Below are 18304 nucleotides of genomic sequence, written 5' to 3'. Positions count from 1 at the left end.
TACAGTATATATTTCTAAATTGCTAACTAATGATCAGTCTCAAAGCTTTCTTATTATTTAGTCTATCTTTAGCAGTTCCAGACATCTTAAATGTATGAATACACAGTTCTTGCCTGCACACACAAGCAACACTTAACAAAGACAATTGTTAAAGACATTTTTCTACAAAATAATCATGCGCCGTATCTATCGCAGTAAAAATCAGACACAAACACAGTAATATTCAGCAGTTAACAGTAAGCTATAGTTCCAGAATATCTACAAAGAGAAACCTACACTGTATTTTAAATATGTTAGGCTACATTACACAATATTGAATAATGTAGTAAACTGAAAATGAGAATAAAGTTTTAAGATTAAAGAACAGTAAGTGCTATTAAATTTCAAATAAGGATGAGCTAATCATGGGAAATCAACACTTATTCTGCAAGTGTTTCCTGAATTTATTAGATGAACAGACTAAAGTTCTGTTTGTATTCTCTGCTTTTAAGAAGCTCTGCTTACATTACAGTTTTTTTTTTTTCCCCCCTGTGGTAATTATGAATATTCCAACTATATCAAAAAGCTTAATTAAATGAGGAGTCTGGAAAGATATCCCTAAGATGTTCAAATGCTGAGACAGGACTGTCTCATTGGAAATGAACACCAGAATCCATTCCTTTCAGGTAAGAATATATTACATTTTCCCTCTTCGAAATATTCATCACAGACTCTGTGAGATGCATCTTCCTCAAAGAGTTCCTCAAGAATTTCTCTTGGCAATTTAGGAAGAGAGATGCACTCCTCAGGATAATAAAATGTAACCTCACAGTAGCTTGGTGTACCAGGCTGACAATCAAAAAAGCCAAAGTCTCTTTGTTTGTCTTAGAATTTCCATGTAATGTTCATAAATACTATTCGAATATTTTAAATTCAATTTCCCACTGTTTAGAGGATCCATCTGGGATAACAATTCTGTTTTTTAACCGGTATAGATGATTAGATAAATAAATGATGAATCAGTTTATAAAGGCACTATACCTACTTCTGTCACTTCCAGGGAAGAAAGGAATTGCTGCATTATTTACTAAATGAATAATCTCTGCATCGCTCTCCTGTCTGGATCAGATTTTTGCAATTATTTTGTATGTACCAACACATGATTGCACACGTACAGAGATACGCTACAGAATTAATCACTTAATGCACAAAATGGCTTTACCAACATTTCACGATATTAAAAAAATTTGGTCTAACAGCAACACTAGAAATAATTAAAAATCAATATTTAATCATTTATCAAAAAAGATAATTAGTGCTTTGATAGGAAGTTCACATCCTAAAACTGAAGTAAACAGAACACTGATTACCTTGATCAGATATGAAAACACATCGCTCAGAATCCTGTCTGTAACTTCCTATGAACATTTTTATCTGAGATTCAGTCCTAAAAATTTGACCAAATTTCAGTTTTGGAAACCACACAAGACAGCACTTAGGATTGATGACCCATACAACTATAACAACGCTGATGTGATATAGGGGAAATCAGAATATGGAAGATCCCTCAGGAGTCCAGCACTGAACCAGGCACAAAGCTAAAAGAACACTCTCAAGTTTTACACTTGGTATGTAAAGGAACCATGTCTGAACCTGCATTGAAACTGTAGAATTATCTGTTCACAGGGATTGCAAATGATACCCTTTGGAAAAAGATGAGACAGTTTCCCAGAGTAAGACTTGCGCTCAGGTCAGAACCTTCCAACTTTCTTACCTTTTGGTGGAAAATAGGACTTGCTTTCTGCTTTGTGAGGCCAGTCTACTACCAAAGGCCCAAATCGTCTGAAGCTTGCAGTAATTTCATCTAAAACCAGACAGATGCAATTAAAATAAATTAAAATAAATGACATAACTCAATGAAAAAGTACTGTCGAGCAAAGAACTTGGTTTCTAGCAAAGGCTGACATTTCATGGAAAAAAAAAATGAAAAAAATCCAACTAGCATGAACAAAAAACTTAAACAGATAACGTCTTCTAAAGCGTTAATATTTACACAATATATTTGTAGCGATTTTAAGCTTACGTTTGTTTTTTATTGCTTAATAACAGGAGCATTTCAGAAGTGTACAGGCAACCAAAGGCACTGATGAGAACTGGTGTGGTGCTCCCTTAATTTCAGTATCTGGTTTGAACGCAATGGAAACAATTTACTGTTTACTGATGTCTAGTTCAGAACTTTGTAGGTAGAGACTGATACAAGTACCACCACAATGAGCATTTTAGCAGTTTCCAGCAGGTACCATGGCCAGATCAGGCACAGAAACTTAAAAATTGTCTATTCAGAGGTGTTTCTAACATAACCATGAACCGGCCTGTTGCAAGATCTACCATGCCTTTTGCACAACTTCGTGATGTCTTTCTATCCCAGCCACTTTTTCCTGCCATGGACTGTAAGAATGTTGACCATGAGGAAAAAATTAAACCAGCTAAACTCTATAATAACAATAGTTTGTCAAACACAAATATGCTCCATTTCTCTCAGTCACATCCTGCTATCAGCATACAAAACAGGCGGGAAAGAAAGAAAAAAAATATATTTCTATGTGTCTTTGTTTAGCATTTGTATTAAAGGCAACAGTGCACACTTGAATTCAAAGCTAAAGTGCATTAAAAAAAGCTGAAGTGTATTAAAAGAAATCCCTCCATACATTGCAGGATAGCATCGCAATGAAGATTAAACCAAAATACGGTCTTTCCATGTCTGAAAGTTAATTAACCACAGTCAGCTTATTTGGTTTGCAAGTTACTGTAGGATTACAATAAACCTTGCAAAGGGACTTCTGTTTACATTACAAAGCTAGCATGTAATTTACACTTATCTTCACAGGAGAAACCTAATATTAAACAGTACAATTACTTCACATCAACACTATTTTACACAGAGCAATTCCAACTGCATCACATAACAATCTGAGCTGCTGTGGTACATTCTGTGTTCAACGCATCACAGAATGGTCTGCCACTTGACCTTCCTCTGCCTTAGTTTCTCTATCTATGAACAGGAAAAATATTAACCTTTCTAAACCACTTCTGAGATCTTCAGGTAATAGTAAAATAGAATTTGAAATTCAATTACTAACAGAAGTTTTCTATGAATACAGAATAAAGTAGGCTCAGATAGAGGACACTATGAAGGGCTAAGGTGTATTTGAAAGGAATATGCACTGCAAGATAAGCAGAAGCTCAAGTTCCATGCATCACGTGCAACTCTACAATCTGCCAAGTGCAGAATCAGAGACAACTGAACCACCTCAAAAGAGATGGATGACATCAAGTGATATTAAGCTCAACATCACCATCAACTCCCATAAAATTCTATATATAGTTCTAGCCTTTTACACTACAATGTTATTCTGCTGGGTGGATTATTTCTGCTACTTCATTCCGGTTTTTCAACATCCATCTTCTCCCTCCAAACTTGGTTTGCTTAGTTTTCAGGCAGCTCACCTTCATCAATATCTGGTGGAAGACCTCCAACAAACACTTTCCGAGAAAAACGCTCAATTCGTTCTCCATTCTGATGTGCTGAATAGCAGGTAGGTGAATTCAAGACTCCAACTTGATCACTATGACCATCGTCAAGCAAACCATCATCTATTGGGAAGAGGGAAGAACGGCCTTAAAAAGAAAAGATAATATACATTAAAATAATTCTGTGGTGGTTCATGGTTATGTAATTTTAGTGAATGAAGGAGTAGCAGTCTGAAAAGTAAAAATGAAAATAACAACGTATCAGAAAAGTACACATTAGTTTAAAGAAAAAATGAGAAATATAATTAACTTCAAGAAGGAAATTCAAGATTGCAAGCTGTCATCACTGTAAGCATAATAATTCATACTATATCGTATTGTAGTTACTCTGCTGCATCCAGTAGGCAAGTAGTAATTTGTTTTTAAATAAAGGGTCTTATTTAAGAAGAGGACATATAAAAGCGCTGCTGAAGTGAGTTTCATTAGTCTATATTGGGTTTAGCTTGAACTTAAATTGGTAGTTTCCATCATCTGACTACTGCATGTCTAGAAATCTTACATTTTAATTGAGCAGGGGGAAATGGAAAAAACATGTACACCATAAGAACTTTCAAACAGGTATGTTTTCTCCTCTAAAGGTATCTGATGCTCATAACACAAGAACAGATTTAATTTCTAAGAAAGCAAAAGAGAATTTTAATAAATGTGCAAAATGTAACACTTGAAATATGAGTCACAGTGCTGATTTATCCTTCTTGCTCTCAAATTTACAACCATTCTGGAAGGAAGCCTTGTGGTGGTTCCTAACATGTAGCAAGCTGCAGTAAGATTACAGTTACCCTGAAAAGCAAGTGTAATATCTGAGAAGTCCACAGGATGGCTTTGCAAATGCAAAGTGATCAAAACAGGTGTATAGATGGCAGAGGGGAGTGAAAATGTGGTAATTCTGTCCCACTTATTTCCCCCTATTTCATATTTACAATTTCTAGAGAACTCCAAAAAGAAGACTCTGAAGGCCAGGATATGCATCTTAGCTTACTCACTGCTTTCGATTAGCAACAAAAAGATTAATTACAGTTTCAAATTCAGAAGTCAGTCTTTTAACTGCAAAGTGCCCCAAAAGAATCACTTTTGTGAAGCAAAATAAATACCCCACATCACTATTTCTTCTAAGTGTGACATTTCCTGTCTCTCACTCATTTTCAAAATAACTATTAATTAATTCAACTGCTTTCCAAAAAACAAGCAAACAAACAAACACAAAACCCATCTAACACACTTTTGGGAAGCAAGTTAATTTTCCATGACATATATCCAACTTCTTCCAGATCTGCCTGCTGCAAACCCATACCAGGAGCAGGTGGCTGGCAGGTGACTACAGCCCCTCAGCTGCCAGCCAGACCGCAGTCTGGAGCTTCTCTCCCCTCTCCGAGGAGCACTGCCAGGAAAGCCCCACAGGAACAGCTGCACACATCGTGCTGGCCAGCCAGGGGTGAGGGCACTATGAAAGCCGTTCACCTCCAGCAGACCACCTGAGAATCACATGCTTAAAGACAAGGCTGGAGAACAGATAGCAAACATCATGACCAATGAGCTATGTTGCGGTAATGCCTAATGACCCTAATTTGGTATCTAAATCCATAATAAAAACACAGTACATCAGAAAATACTGACAGAAAACAACCCCAAACGTCACAAAATGTCACAAGGATCACAAAATAAAAGCAGAACCACAGGACTACAACATCTTTGTGGTGGCACTTCACGTTTATGTCTTGAGTAGGCACCTGATGGAGAGGAGCACAGCAAAAGCAGAGCGCTGCAGCAGGTTCCTCCACCCCATCAGGAATGGTGACATGCCCGCTTGAGAATATCGCTAGTGGGGAGCAAGTGATGGCATCCTGGTTTGCTGTCCTAAGGATGCAACCAACAGCCAGATAAGGGATCAGCAGAGTGTCTTTAAAAGTGGATGCACATAGCTGGTGCTCAGTGGGGCAGAAAAGAGAGGAAGCAAGGGAGAAACAGAAAATTAACACAGTTGGAAGAAGCAGACAGGAAGATTCTTCTGTTTAGACATAAGAGGAGCAAGATCATGCTATGACGACTGCAGCAAAGTTATGCGGTTATGAGTTTCAGTTATGAAGACTAATAAGAACGACTGGGTCTTAGAGATGTATACAAAGACATGGTAAGAGTCGGTTACACAATCATGAAAGGGCGATTTAACAATGGATTTCTGAATTACTGATGTGAATGATGGAGAAGATGGAGCTGTTATCACAGGGACAGAGAAATGAAAAAGTGGCTAAAGGAAGAAATAGGGTAAATTAGAGGTATTCCCAGCGAACTGCAAAAGTGGAAATTTTAAGAGTTTTGACTAACATACGAGAGTTATTTTTAACATCTTCAATCTAAAATGACTGTAATTTAGCTGGGTTAGCTTTATAAAAAGCACACTGATTTGCTCTTTACCTCTGCAAATTTCTATACTGCAGGAAAAAAAGAAACTTCAGTGACTTAAAAACATGCCAATTTTAATAAACTTTTTGCCATTAGAATATTGTCACAAAAGCATTTAAGTTAATTTTGTTTTATTTTTCCAGTTTTTGTTTTGTTTTTTAAAAAACAACACAAAATTTCTAGTTAAGGAAGGTGTCTCTTCCAACCATGAAAATTATGTTTTTGTGTTTCTCTAAAAGAAGTACTTAGATAATTCCAACTCACAATATACACAAGTACATGGAGGGAAAAAATAATCAAAGAATAATCCTCAGAATAATTTCTTTTTTATTCACAGACCACTGTTCAAATCTAAGAACGACGAGAATCTAAGACTCTCTTTCCAATACAAATTAAACCATCAGAATGTGTTTTGAAGCGATACCAGAGAGATCAGTTTTACTTCAATGTGGGTAAAGGTTTGCCAAAAGCACTGCAGCTCCTCAGAGAGCTAAGATGACATAGAGGACAAGGGATTAACACATTTATAGTAACGTGCTGTACATGACTGCTAATACTTTGTTCGTCCTCTTTACTTTTTAAATGCCTCTCAGATGAACAGAGCAAAAAGGTAATTTGCTAGGCTTTCACATTTCTCCCAATTACTGTGAATTAAAAGGATAGGCCCTTTTAAACATTTGCTTTTGTTTTATGATAGTGAAAATAGTTAGTAGAATCTGCCCAGAATCATCACAACATTGTTGTACTGTTACATACATCGAATTTGATGTAGCTCATAATTCCTCTCTGCATTAGGGGAACCAAGCAATCAGTTGTGAACCGACACAGATCAGGAACGAGACACATGAACTTAGGTGTATGTTGTGAATACAGGAAGCTATCAAAGACCTTCATGTTTTTGCTGCACACTTTACAAGGTCTTTATAACGGTAGGTCACATCCTCATCTAGTTAATTCAGTATAGCTTGCCCAAGGTCAGTGAGCATATAGTGGCTTATACTACAAAAATGTTTACTACTTCTAAGAATTGTCTACTAGATTTTGTGCCAAGTTTATGAAGGGCTTTTAGTTTTTACTCTGTACACTATCACTTCTACAGAAGCAAAAGAAGATGAGTTAGAAGAACAACTAGCAAGCTGTATACTTTTAAAGGGGGCAACGACTCCAAGCAGTAGCCATTAGCATGAACTAAATTATGATTAGAACCGCAGTGTTTTAACTGATTAAAGGATTTGTAATTCAAACCCTAAAAGAGATGAACGATCGTAACAATCCAGACTGCATCACTCCTTCCCTCACCCCGTCCATCTTCCCCAAACTAAGGCAACATGCAGATAAGCATTTGCAATCAATCTGGATTAATTAATCATAATGATCAGTAAAAGCTCAATCAGAATTAATTGTACTGTAACAAACAGAAGTGAATTACCTCGTCTTCGCCCATAACTCCTCGCTGCATGCAAACAAAGGACAAATTGTAAAATGTCAAGTAACTGTATCATGCCCACATATTAAAATATTTAAGATACAAAGAACTACGTGGGTAAGCGGTAAGTAAAAATCTGCATTGGTACTTGCTACTGATAATTGTAGATGAGAATGCATTAAACTGAAGTCTCACTTAAATACCATAATATTTTACTACTAAATTGACGTTAGCACCATCTGTAAAGAACATACTTTAAAATATTTCAACGTGTCTTCATACTTGATCTTAATTCCATGTTAATTCTGGATGCATAAATTATGGTAACTTTGTAATTCATCCTCACAAATGTGCTTCATATCTTACACAAGTGTCTAAATAACACACGGTACTGAAATTGTAAAAAGGAAAATATTACTTTAAAAAGCATGTAGCAAACGTTAAATTAATCACAGAAACATCCTGGTCCATGGAACAGTTTGTACAGTCCTTTGCAGTGACAATACAAATGCTATAAGCCGTGACCTTCCTTTTTCATGAAAAGACCTAGCAGAAAATTAACCACAAGGTTTTGTTTGAAACAAAAGACTCCTTGTGGTAGCAAACAAAATGAGGGCACAAGTCACAAGAAATAGCATTGTACCAAAAACAGTGCACAAAGGCAAAGCAACAGTTTCTGACAGACTGCAAGATTTTCCTAACTTTGGAGTTTTGCAAGATACTTAAAGAGATCATGGTTATAGCTACACTTCAGAAGACCATACTGATTGCTCCTCTGCCTGAAGGCTAAGAAACTAAAAATAGACAGATTACTAATACAAAAACTATTAAGCTGTGTGTAATTTCTTAGTTACGTTTCCACAAACTATTTTCAATTCCAATTTCACAGACTATGTATCTGAGAAAGATTACTTTAATCATCACAGTATTGTAGTTAAATATCCAAACAGAAAATATTACTATAAACCATAATGTTATACCAACATTTATGAAGAAAGGTTACTGTATCTCAGCATTATCGTTTTGATTTTACTAGGACTCCACACATACATCTCTCCCCAAAAGCAACTGTGGTTCTGGGACATCAAAATCCGTGCAGCCTCATAAATTCGTAATGTCATTCACTGTTCTGTGCTCAAATTATTAAATACTTCCATCCTGGTACCTCCCATTTGCACAGCATTTTTCAGAATTTTTAGTAAGTACAATTTTGTTTCTTTGTATCTTGATCCCTTCCTACTATGAATTCAGTGGATTGCTTATGAAATTCTAAAAATCTGTTTTTTCTCTCTTAAAACTGTTGATTTATTACACAGCCATCATATTCTTATCCAGCTTGCACTGGATGCACTTTCAAATTTCTTTCCTTTCTTCTGCAAGAGTTACTATTGATGAGGAGAGTCTTTTGCTTAAAGATTTTCAGATTCTCCATGTCCTGCTAGGAAGCCAAAACCAGGAGAGCCCACTTTCTGAAAGAGACTTCAGTATCTGAGTGGAAACACCTAAATTCCCATTTCCCACATGAAAATAGAATCCACAAAACATAAGGGATTCTTCTGTGTGATCAGCGCTCTCATTCCGTGCTGCTGCACAGCAGCTGAAGGCTGAACTCCAGACCCGTTCCCCTCCCAAGCCCAGTGCTGACGCGCAGGTCGGTGTCGGCGCTGCAGCCTGTACGAACCTCTTCTGACTCTTGGCCAAAGCGACTCCCACATCGCATTAGCAGCAGCGTCACCAAGTCCTCGGCTAACCCCCCATATGCCTTTTTCTGCCACGAAAAAAACTAGAGCAACCAGGGAAAATTCAAGTGCATCACATCCATAGCAATGACTGCAGTGCCATGTTCGCTCTCAAAGAATAAAAATGCATATTAATAAGCATCTTTTGGGCACAAGCCTTAGTAATTTTTCTTATCTTCTGCCACTTCTGCTCCTTTCTGCCTATCAAGCCAGCTCAACTATTTTCTTATATTTTCATAGTTAAAACAAGCTGATATGCATAAAATGTATTGTTACAGAACACCTGAAATGTTCTTCTTTGTGCATTTTAAAATAAACAACAGTAATTTTAAGGGGAAGTAAAAAGGGTTACTAAGATGCTAAAAAAACCCCAATGCAATTCAACTTAAAAGGATAGTTGCTACAGTGTTTTGTATATATGGAACTTACAATGACGTACCAAACTTAGCTGTGTATGCTTTGCTTCAGCAAAATAGTGAAATCAGAGAACACAAGAAAATAACTGTACTTGATGTTGTCACATTATTTACTTACTTTGCACAGCAAACTCCCTTCCCTGATATTTATCTGCTTTGTCCATTTAGACTGCAAACTAGTTTGGGTTGGGCAGAGATTTTCTGCCACTTTGAGTCTAGAAACACGTGATCCCTTTCTTAAGACAATCTGTAAGCACTGCTGCAATAAATGTGATTATTAACATTAAAATGTATGGTTTTGCAAAACTCCTTATTTTGTCCTATTTTTATCCAGACTTTAAAATCACAGTGGTTATATTATAAGTAAGTTTTTTTCATAACAGTAAGTACAAAGTGCTACTGTTACTAAAAATATGATGTTAAAGCAAGCATATCCTATCTTCACGGAACTTCACTATTTTAATGTCTGCACTTTATACCTGTATAAAACCCTTTCCTTCAAAGGCCAGATACTACTCATGAAAACAGCTCCACAGAATCAAACTTTTAGTACACTGTAAGCTATGAGATTATTATTTCTGAAGGTATTCTATTCAATCAGAAAAAATTCTGTATCTATTAAAATAGCATGCACCACATAATGTTTTACACCTTTCAGAGTGCACATGCTTATAGACTGTGCGGTCTGTATAAGTATACACATTATATATATGTAATTATAGATTTAGCTATACATGCAGCTTCATAGATATATTTAATATCTACATCTACATGATCAGTGCATATATTTAGATAACCAATTGCAGAGAGGACAGCCCTTTAGGGAAGGCCAGACACTGTAGGTAAATAATTCGTTTACAACAACAAAACAGGAGAAATTAAACTTCTTCCTTCTTCCTGAACTTGTACAAAGAATAAAGCATACAGAAATATTTTCTGTATCTTTTTGTCTATAAAGTGGAATACTTTAATTAGCCAAAAACTCTGAAAGATTTCAAATGAGTGAGAAAGTGCAAGGGATACACTTTTATTCTAGAAAATATTAATGAGGAAACACATGCAGGAGGTATAACAATGTCCAATAAAAACAAAGTTAAAAAACCTTGGAACCTCCCAAAATTAAAAATGCTGTATATACAACAAAGACATCCCTGTATGGCTAAAACTTTCTGTTCCTATATCCTATATCCTGTATCTTTCTACAACTTAAATCAGCTCAGGGACAGAAATACGAGATGCTTATCTAACATTATGTGAGCAATGCTATCACATAGATAGTGAATGTATAACTTTTGTTTTATTCAGACATGTATCTCAAACATACATCAGAGATCAAATACATACGCATTTAAATAACTAAACAACTGAGTTTAATTCAAAATATTATGTGAGGTAACAGGAAAAACAAATACGCAAGCTCCCTATATTTAAACATAACTGTGAAATCTATGATAGAAAGCAAGATAAAATACTGTTTTTCCCTAACGTTCCTGATTTAATCATCAAATGGTAACAGTGAAGTAATGAAGACTTTTTCATTCATACTTATTTGTCATTTAAAGAAATCCATAAACAATTATGGCAAAAATTTCCCAGGAGTCTAGGCTAAAGGAGGTAGGTTCCCATTTTATTCTATTGGATTTGAGTGCCTAAATTCTATTAAGATTTCTTCAGAAATCACATCTTTATAGATTTTAAGGCTGAAAGAGATCATTATGACCTCTCAAGTTTGGCATACCTAACAGACTACCAAAATTCCTTTAGCAATTCCTATATAGGAAGTTTAATAACTTCTGTTTGAAGTAAAACACCTTTCTTAGAGGCACAACCAGCTACAGTATCTTTAAGATGGAAAGTCTAATACCCCCTTGGATAAACTAATCAAATGGTGAATTATGTGTCAATAGCCATTAAAAAAATTCAATGCCTTGAAACTATAAAAGAGAGCAAACCTATAATGGGGAAAAAAAACCCCTACACCGCAACAAATTGGACTCCTGCATTATTACGTGCTACAGAAAGGTTTTCTCTGAGATGAAGTCGACAATTAAAGATGTACTCGGGTAAACCCATTCCAAAGTATCTTTTAGACTTTGAGATAACAGTTATTAAAAATCCATTGCCTTTTTTTACAGCTTGAGCTGAAACAGATATATAATTATCAGATATAAATTTATTAAAACACATAAATCAGCTTTCCTTTGGTTCATTTCATTAATTTAAATAATGAAAATCATAAATATTAATATTAGATACAGTTCAGTAAGTAGACTTTAAATGAGCTGGAAAAGATCTATAATTTAAAAGGAAAAAATAGCTAAAGATGGGTTTTATCTAGAAGTGCTTAAAGAGGTTGAGGAATTCCAGCCTGGTTCATGTCAGAACCTGATCAGGATCCAGAGATCCCAGTTCACTAAAATCAAGTCAAGTACAATCCAGTGAGGGTCATGATCTAGTGTTAAGTATCAGTGTACACATACATGGGCCCAGGATCCCTAAAAATGTTGGTCCTTTTCTGTCATGAAAGTCTGGTATTCCTGCTCCTACTTGTAGTGACTACAACACTTAGATAAAGCAAGGGACAAATGTGAGTGTCTGGATTACCAACTCTACTCTTCCCTGTTCCTCCCTCTGGGGCACCAGTTACAGGGATACAGGGAAATGTCAGCTTGAATCCACTTAAGCAGAGAAGAAAACTCAAGTCTGTAACTCTATAAGCAAGTTTTTGAGTTCTAATTCTCATTACCGCACATTCGGAGGAAGCCCCTCAATTTGTGCTACGGAATAAAGTTTGTGCAGAGGCGGAGCAGCTGGAGCTGCCCAGAAACTGCTCCTGGTGCTTCTTTCTGGAGCTGCGAGGAGCTGCAGCTCAGACACCCCAACGTGAGCTGGCTCTGAATAGCACAAGTGATTGCGCAGGACTGCACTGACGGGCACATGAGGCTCTCCAGGTACACAGTACAGAGCTTAGTTATCTAAACCAAGGCTTTGAATTAAATTCTAAAGGACACACCTAAAAATTAGGTGCTGCAGCACCTGTCTTTTAGACACTCAAATTGTTATTTTTATCTCACCTATTGAAGGCTGGAAATAATATTGCCGCTTTTAAAGTGGACAGCAGTCACATTAAGTGGTAGCTTCCAAACTACAGTGGAAACCCCACCAGAACTAATAACAAAACAAGATATTCTTCAGTGCGTGCTCTAGCCCTGTGGTAATGTTTCCAGGATCAACTAGAACCACTGAGACGCATTATTCCAGTGCCTGTGATAATAGCAAAAACCTTCTTTCCTAGATAATCCATAGAGTAACAATGCTTTTCATGTGCTCTTTTAACACGCAAAACTGTAAAAAGAGAAGCTCACCATTCTAAGTATTAAAAAAAAAAAAAAAAGAATTTAAAAATATGAATTTCTTACAGTGATTGCATTGAAATATCTCACAGTTGTTCATAAGATTGCTTAGTTTTTAATACCTTCCCATCTAACACTTCATCATAAATCACCAGATAATGACAATTGCACACGCACTCCCTCAACAAAGCAGCTTGGAGGAATAGGTTTTACAGTTGCAGTTAAAAACAGAATGTTAATGGTTATAAATGTTGTAACATCAAGCATATCAATATTTAATGTAATCTCTGACCAGGCATCAGGATTATGGTCTTTGTGGGTTAAACACAAGTTTTATTTCAAAAGTAGCTATTTTCACTTTTCAAAATACTCCATTATCTATTCTATTCTATATGAAAGGACCTAATTCTTCAAATGTCTGTTGTGCAATATTTACTGGGTATAAAGCTAAACCTGAATTTCCTGAAAATTTTAAGCATTTACTCAGTGTTACACAAGGCAAACTGGATATTTTTTACATCTTCTATCCATTTGCACAAGTATAAATGACTGTGCAGAAGGGCAAAGTAATTAAAAAAAGCTCCATAGAACCACAACCCTGAAAGATATACTCTGACTGTATTTTTAAACATTATGTCTTTACTGGTAATGTTTAGACCCATCAAGTCAACGACAAAAGCGTATTTGCATTGTCTACAACAGCTTTCACTTTTTCTAGTCCAGAGAAGTTGTGGCATTATAGCTCTAATTTTTCCCAATGCAGAAAACATTTGTGTGCAAAACCCCTGATTTATTATTGACTTAGATGGATCACTAAGCTCTGCTTCCTTCTTTAGCCTTGAACAAAGGCTAAAGTTCATGTCTTCACTGAGTAGCAGATGTTCATGAAGTTTGACCTACTGGGAGAGGAACGTGAACGTGAACTCTAACTTCAGCACATTTCACACTTAGAAACACATTTGACAAAACCGGTCCCAAAAGAACCCAATAAAAATAAAACGATATTTCACACAAGTGTAGTACAAAGTAATCAGTTTGCCATTTATTTACACAAGGCAGAAAACCATGCCTTTCCAAGCCTTCTTATTTTCCTAATTCCTGTTTCTGTATAATAGATTTCTAGCAGATCTCTGGAGAACATACCACTGGTTTGCTTGAGAACAAAAGAGAATAGTGCGTCGTTATGAGCATTTCAGATTTCAAGTAAGCTAGATATAATGAAAGGCTGTTGCAAGATTAGCTCTTGCCATTCAACTCTGAAAAATGGCAACAGTCCCATCAGTGTTGAAGACTAGAGGCAAGTAATTCAATGACAGAATATAATAGTATAATTTTATACCAACATGTCAGATTTAAGCTAAGCTAGGGATAATTAGAAACTGTTACATGATTAGCACTTACCATTTAACATCAGAAGATTGTCAGTCCCTGGATGTGGATAACTCAAGCGACCTTAAAAGAAAACAAAAACCAAAGAACAAACAAAACAAATGCAGAGGTTTTAGCTATTATGCTAGAGAAAATAATGAAAAAAAATCACTGCTTAGAATTTAAATATAAACTATATTCCCAGTTTGCCTAAGGGAAATAAAGAGCTAATATTTAACTCCAAGCACATTAACCAACAATACCCTTGACCCAAGTTAAAGCTGACAAGAACAGACTTCTTAACCTTAATTCTCTGGTCATAAGATCTGCAATGTGCTTTGGGATCAGCTCCAATAGGATAAAGCCACTTTTTGTTTCATGACACCCAGAAATAGTGCTGACTGCTTTAGTCCTCTCTTTCATAGTGACTGTGAATGACTGCACTATGCACGCTGCTTAACAGAGTGGCATTTCTATGGTTTAGTGCTTCTCTACTGAATCAATTTAAGAAAAATCATGTTAACAGGAATTAAGGCATTAAAATTTTATTAACCATTTTATGACTGTATCTTGGTGTATTATATATAACTATCATATGTAATATTTTTCAGTAATCTAGAACTGGTTTATCTACAGATTTAACAAAATTAAAGAATATGACAGATAACATTTTCAACATTTATATTGAATAAAAAATACATGAAAGCCACATATCCTGATTTCAGAATTTTTTAAGCATTGCATTTTAGTACATTGGTGGCATATTATACTTGAATAGCTAAAAGACTGGTTTAAATTGCACAGCTGAACTGTCTGTTCACTACAAACTCCTTTTTATTAAAGGAGACATTTTCTGTTTACAGGAAGCTGCAAACATACCAGTAGTGCACACTGACCTAGAGAGACATTTACAATAGCTGCTGTGTTTGGCAGAAGTGTGCTTTAATGTGCAAAAAACTACTTTTCCATCTATCTTGCTATTAAAACATACTTGCTTCCTTGTAATCCGTAAGCATATATAAAATATACTGTAACTTAAACATGTAAATCTTTTGGTGGAAACAAGATGTTTGTGGAGGCAGAAAGAAGAATCCAATCTGGAAGCAAAGGGTGTTTAGAACACACACGGATTTAGCTTAAAGGGGAATATATGTGCAGATGGTTTGCAAGATGTTTAGTAAGACACTCTCATAGCCTAATAAGGCTCACTCTTTCTAAACAGAAACACTGGGGAAAAAAAGGAAAAACTGAGCAAGAAAACCAAATCAGCAACCCATATATTAAGGTTGTCTGACAATTCCTATGTTACGCTTCTCCATTCCCCTCGCTGGTAAACTCATGTGATTAACAGCAACGCTGGAAATTTCTCAAAATAGTAGTTCTGTGTCCCAAGGATCATCTTTGGGATGGAATTAAAAAAGTAAACCCCTTTTTGCTGAAAATCTCAAAGTAACTGGCTTAAAGTTTTACTCTTCTGCTTCAGGAAACCAACATGATAATTTTCTATTCAAAGCTACAGAAAAAAAAATACATTATCAGTTCTTCCATTCAAAACTTTAAAATAGCACAATTAAGTTAATTTAGGATATTTTATTCAGCCTTATTATTTACACGCATTGCAGCAAAAAACAATTATACAGCCAAGTATAGTTTCTCTTCCCACAGATTTCATTATTATGAGAATGGATGGTATCAGAACACCCACAGATAAAGAAGGAACTGTTTACTTCGCAATTTGAAAGTGGTGAAGGGCAAGGGCAGCCTCCTGGAAAACAGCAGATGAATGGCATCCAAAAGGCCTCTGCTGTCTTCTCTAACTTATACAGAATTTTTGAGCAGGCTTAGAAAAGATACTAAACAAAAAACTTTGCAGGAACCTGACTTCATGTTCCTTATTTCCAAGGTGTTCAGTTTTAACATAAAAGCAATTTTTAGCATCATGCTGAACACTTACAGCTATACCAAATGTTTCTTGGAATGATAAATATTCTGCCTTTCTAGCAATGCATACGGGTATAATAGGCGAAGAATTAGGACTCGGGCATCCTTAAATTGCAGTCCAGGAGCTGCCACTGGTTTGCTCAGCCTGGTGTATAACAAGTCACTCTGCTTTACTTCTTAGACCTTTGGTCTATAAAGATAATACTCATATGCCTAACAGCAAGGATTTTACCAGATTTACAGTCACCATCATGTTTATATATGGTGCTGTAGAAATATTTACAACAACGTGAGCTGTTTCTTGCAAATCAGAATGCTGTAGCTATCTACAATAACAATAGGAATTGTGAGAAATTATTATCTCATCTTGAACCTCCTCGAGTCTGTGGTGACAGCCTTTCTGTCTCTATACATTTATCTTCCTTTCCTATTCAGCAAGGGAGACAAAGATTTTTCTTTTTTCCTGTAATTACTACAGAAAAAGAGGTCAGATTTAAGGCCTAGCAGGAGAGAGAAGCCCACTACTATCAACACCTGGAGAGGAAAACTGTTTCAGAAGATAGTAAATTCTGAGTTTACAACTCTGGTTTTGCATTCTTCTGCATTTTTCCCTTACAGCTTCCCAAATAAGCTGCATCACAGACATTGGTGCCAAACTGAAAAGCTTGAAATAATAAAGCACTCCTCATGAAGCAGTGGGGAGAGAGTGCACCAAGGAGTTGAGCTCAGTACTGCAGCATAAAACCCATGAATCATACAAAGAAACCCAATCCTGCTGTGCTAGCAAGGTGAATTGGCTGGCTCAGATAATGAGTGATTTGAGAGTTAGAAAAGAAAGTAAGTAATACAGAATTGAGTACATGTATGGTTGTACTGATGGCTTCCTTTAACTCTTTTACAAGGTTATTTCAATGAAATCATACTTTGTATTACTACGTTCTGGTGAATTTAATACTTGTGTTTACTACCTTGTCTAGTACTTGGACTTACAACCTTGAAAACATTTTTAACACAGGTTTTCATACATTTAAAAAATATAACCACTGCTATTTGATACATTAACTTAGGTTCTTATCCTTCAGATTAATCTATTGAAGCAAAATGCAGTTTCTAGGGTGTCCACTTGAATTTAATGATATATATAAATTCAGAACACTTCATGCATGGAACTGGGTGCAAGATCAGTCTTATTCAGAGCTCGGATTACACTATTTTTAACAGATTATTCTAGCTAAACGGACATATACAATATTAAACCTCACTTAAAATATTACTATAAAAATACAGACAATGAGAGCACCATCTTAGAACAATTTACTTTGCTTGTATCGTATCCTTTTTTTCAGCTATTTTCACTGCATGTCATTTGATGGGTTTTAAAAAAAGTATCATTTTAAGACCTGCTCTCACCACAAATCCTATCTAATCTCATCCTACTTCAATGTCAGTAACCTAGAATTGTATAAGCTGTTCAATAGATATTCTAGAAATTCCAGTGGCCTCTGCCTACTTAAAAAAGAAATTTAAATAAAATATAAAGATGTTTTACCAACTACAAATTAGAGAATATAATATTTAAATAATAGACACATTCAGTTTCTGAGAAATGAAAAGTAATCTCTTTACTGTCTACAGAAGTTAGCGCTACAGCATACAAAATTCGTAATCTGCTGCTATGTGGAACAAATACAATGCCTAACAGTACAGTACTGTATCATAAAGTATCATGTTATAGAAATTTACGTTACAGAAATCTTCTCTGTGCAAGCCTGAACTTGCAACTTCATCATACTACTGCTAATTAATAATTCTCATGTATCATGGCTAAATTCAAAATAGTATTGCTATGGAGAAGCAGGTATGTTTGACATTCCTTATGTAACTAGAGTTCTATTAAATTTAGCCCCCCTTTTTGTATCTAAATGTGATTAATTTTAACAGAACTGCTTGGTATATATTTCTCACAATGTATTCTTCTATAAGGACAGAGGAAAAAAAAAAGCGTGCAAATAAATTTTGGTGGGCCAGTTTATCCACTAGATCTAGTTAAAAGTCTTGCTAATCCAAACCATGAGGAACGAGTAACAAACT

At 35.7% G+C, this 18304-nt stretch overlaps 1 protein-coding gene across 3 annotated transcripts in view; it reads right to left on the bottom strand.

The window, feature by feature from the left end:
- The window catches only part of CPEB2 (cytoplasmic polyadenylation element binding protein 2), a 55185-nt gene that overhangs the window by 15466 nt on the left and 21415 nt on the right, over window positions 1–18304 (bottom strand). The window contains exons 4-7 of one of the 3 annotated variants that reach the window (XM_065837104.2): window positions 14306–14356; window positions 7400–7423; window positions 3487–3657; window positions 1754–1843 (exon numbers count right to left, since the gene is read on the bottom strand). In XM_065837104.2, coding sequence (XP_065693176.1) covers window positions 1754–1843; window positions 3487–3657; window positions 7400–7423; window positions 14306–14356 — 336 coding nt within the window. The remainder of the gene's footprint in view (window positions 1–1753; window positions 1844–3486; window positions 3658–7399; window positions 7424–14305; window positions 14357–18304) is intronic. The other 2 variants (XM_071807316.1, XM_065837105.2) reach the window with 2 other exon arrangements.

The sequence above is a fragment of the Patagioenas fasciata genome, chromosome 4, assembly GCF_037038585.1.
Source record: "Patagioenas fasciata isolate bPatFas1 chromosome 4, bPatFas1.hap1, whole genome shotgun sequence".
Taxonomy (NCBI): Eukaryota; Metazoa; Chordata; class Aves; order Columbiformes; family Columbidae; genus Patagioenas; species Patagioenas fasciata.
Note: the sequence above shows the minus strand (reverse complement) of the source record. Positions and strands in the feature narration are given on the sequence as shown.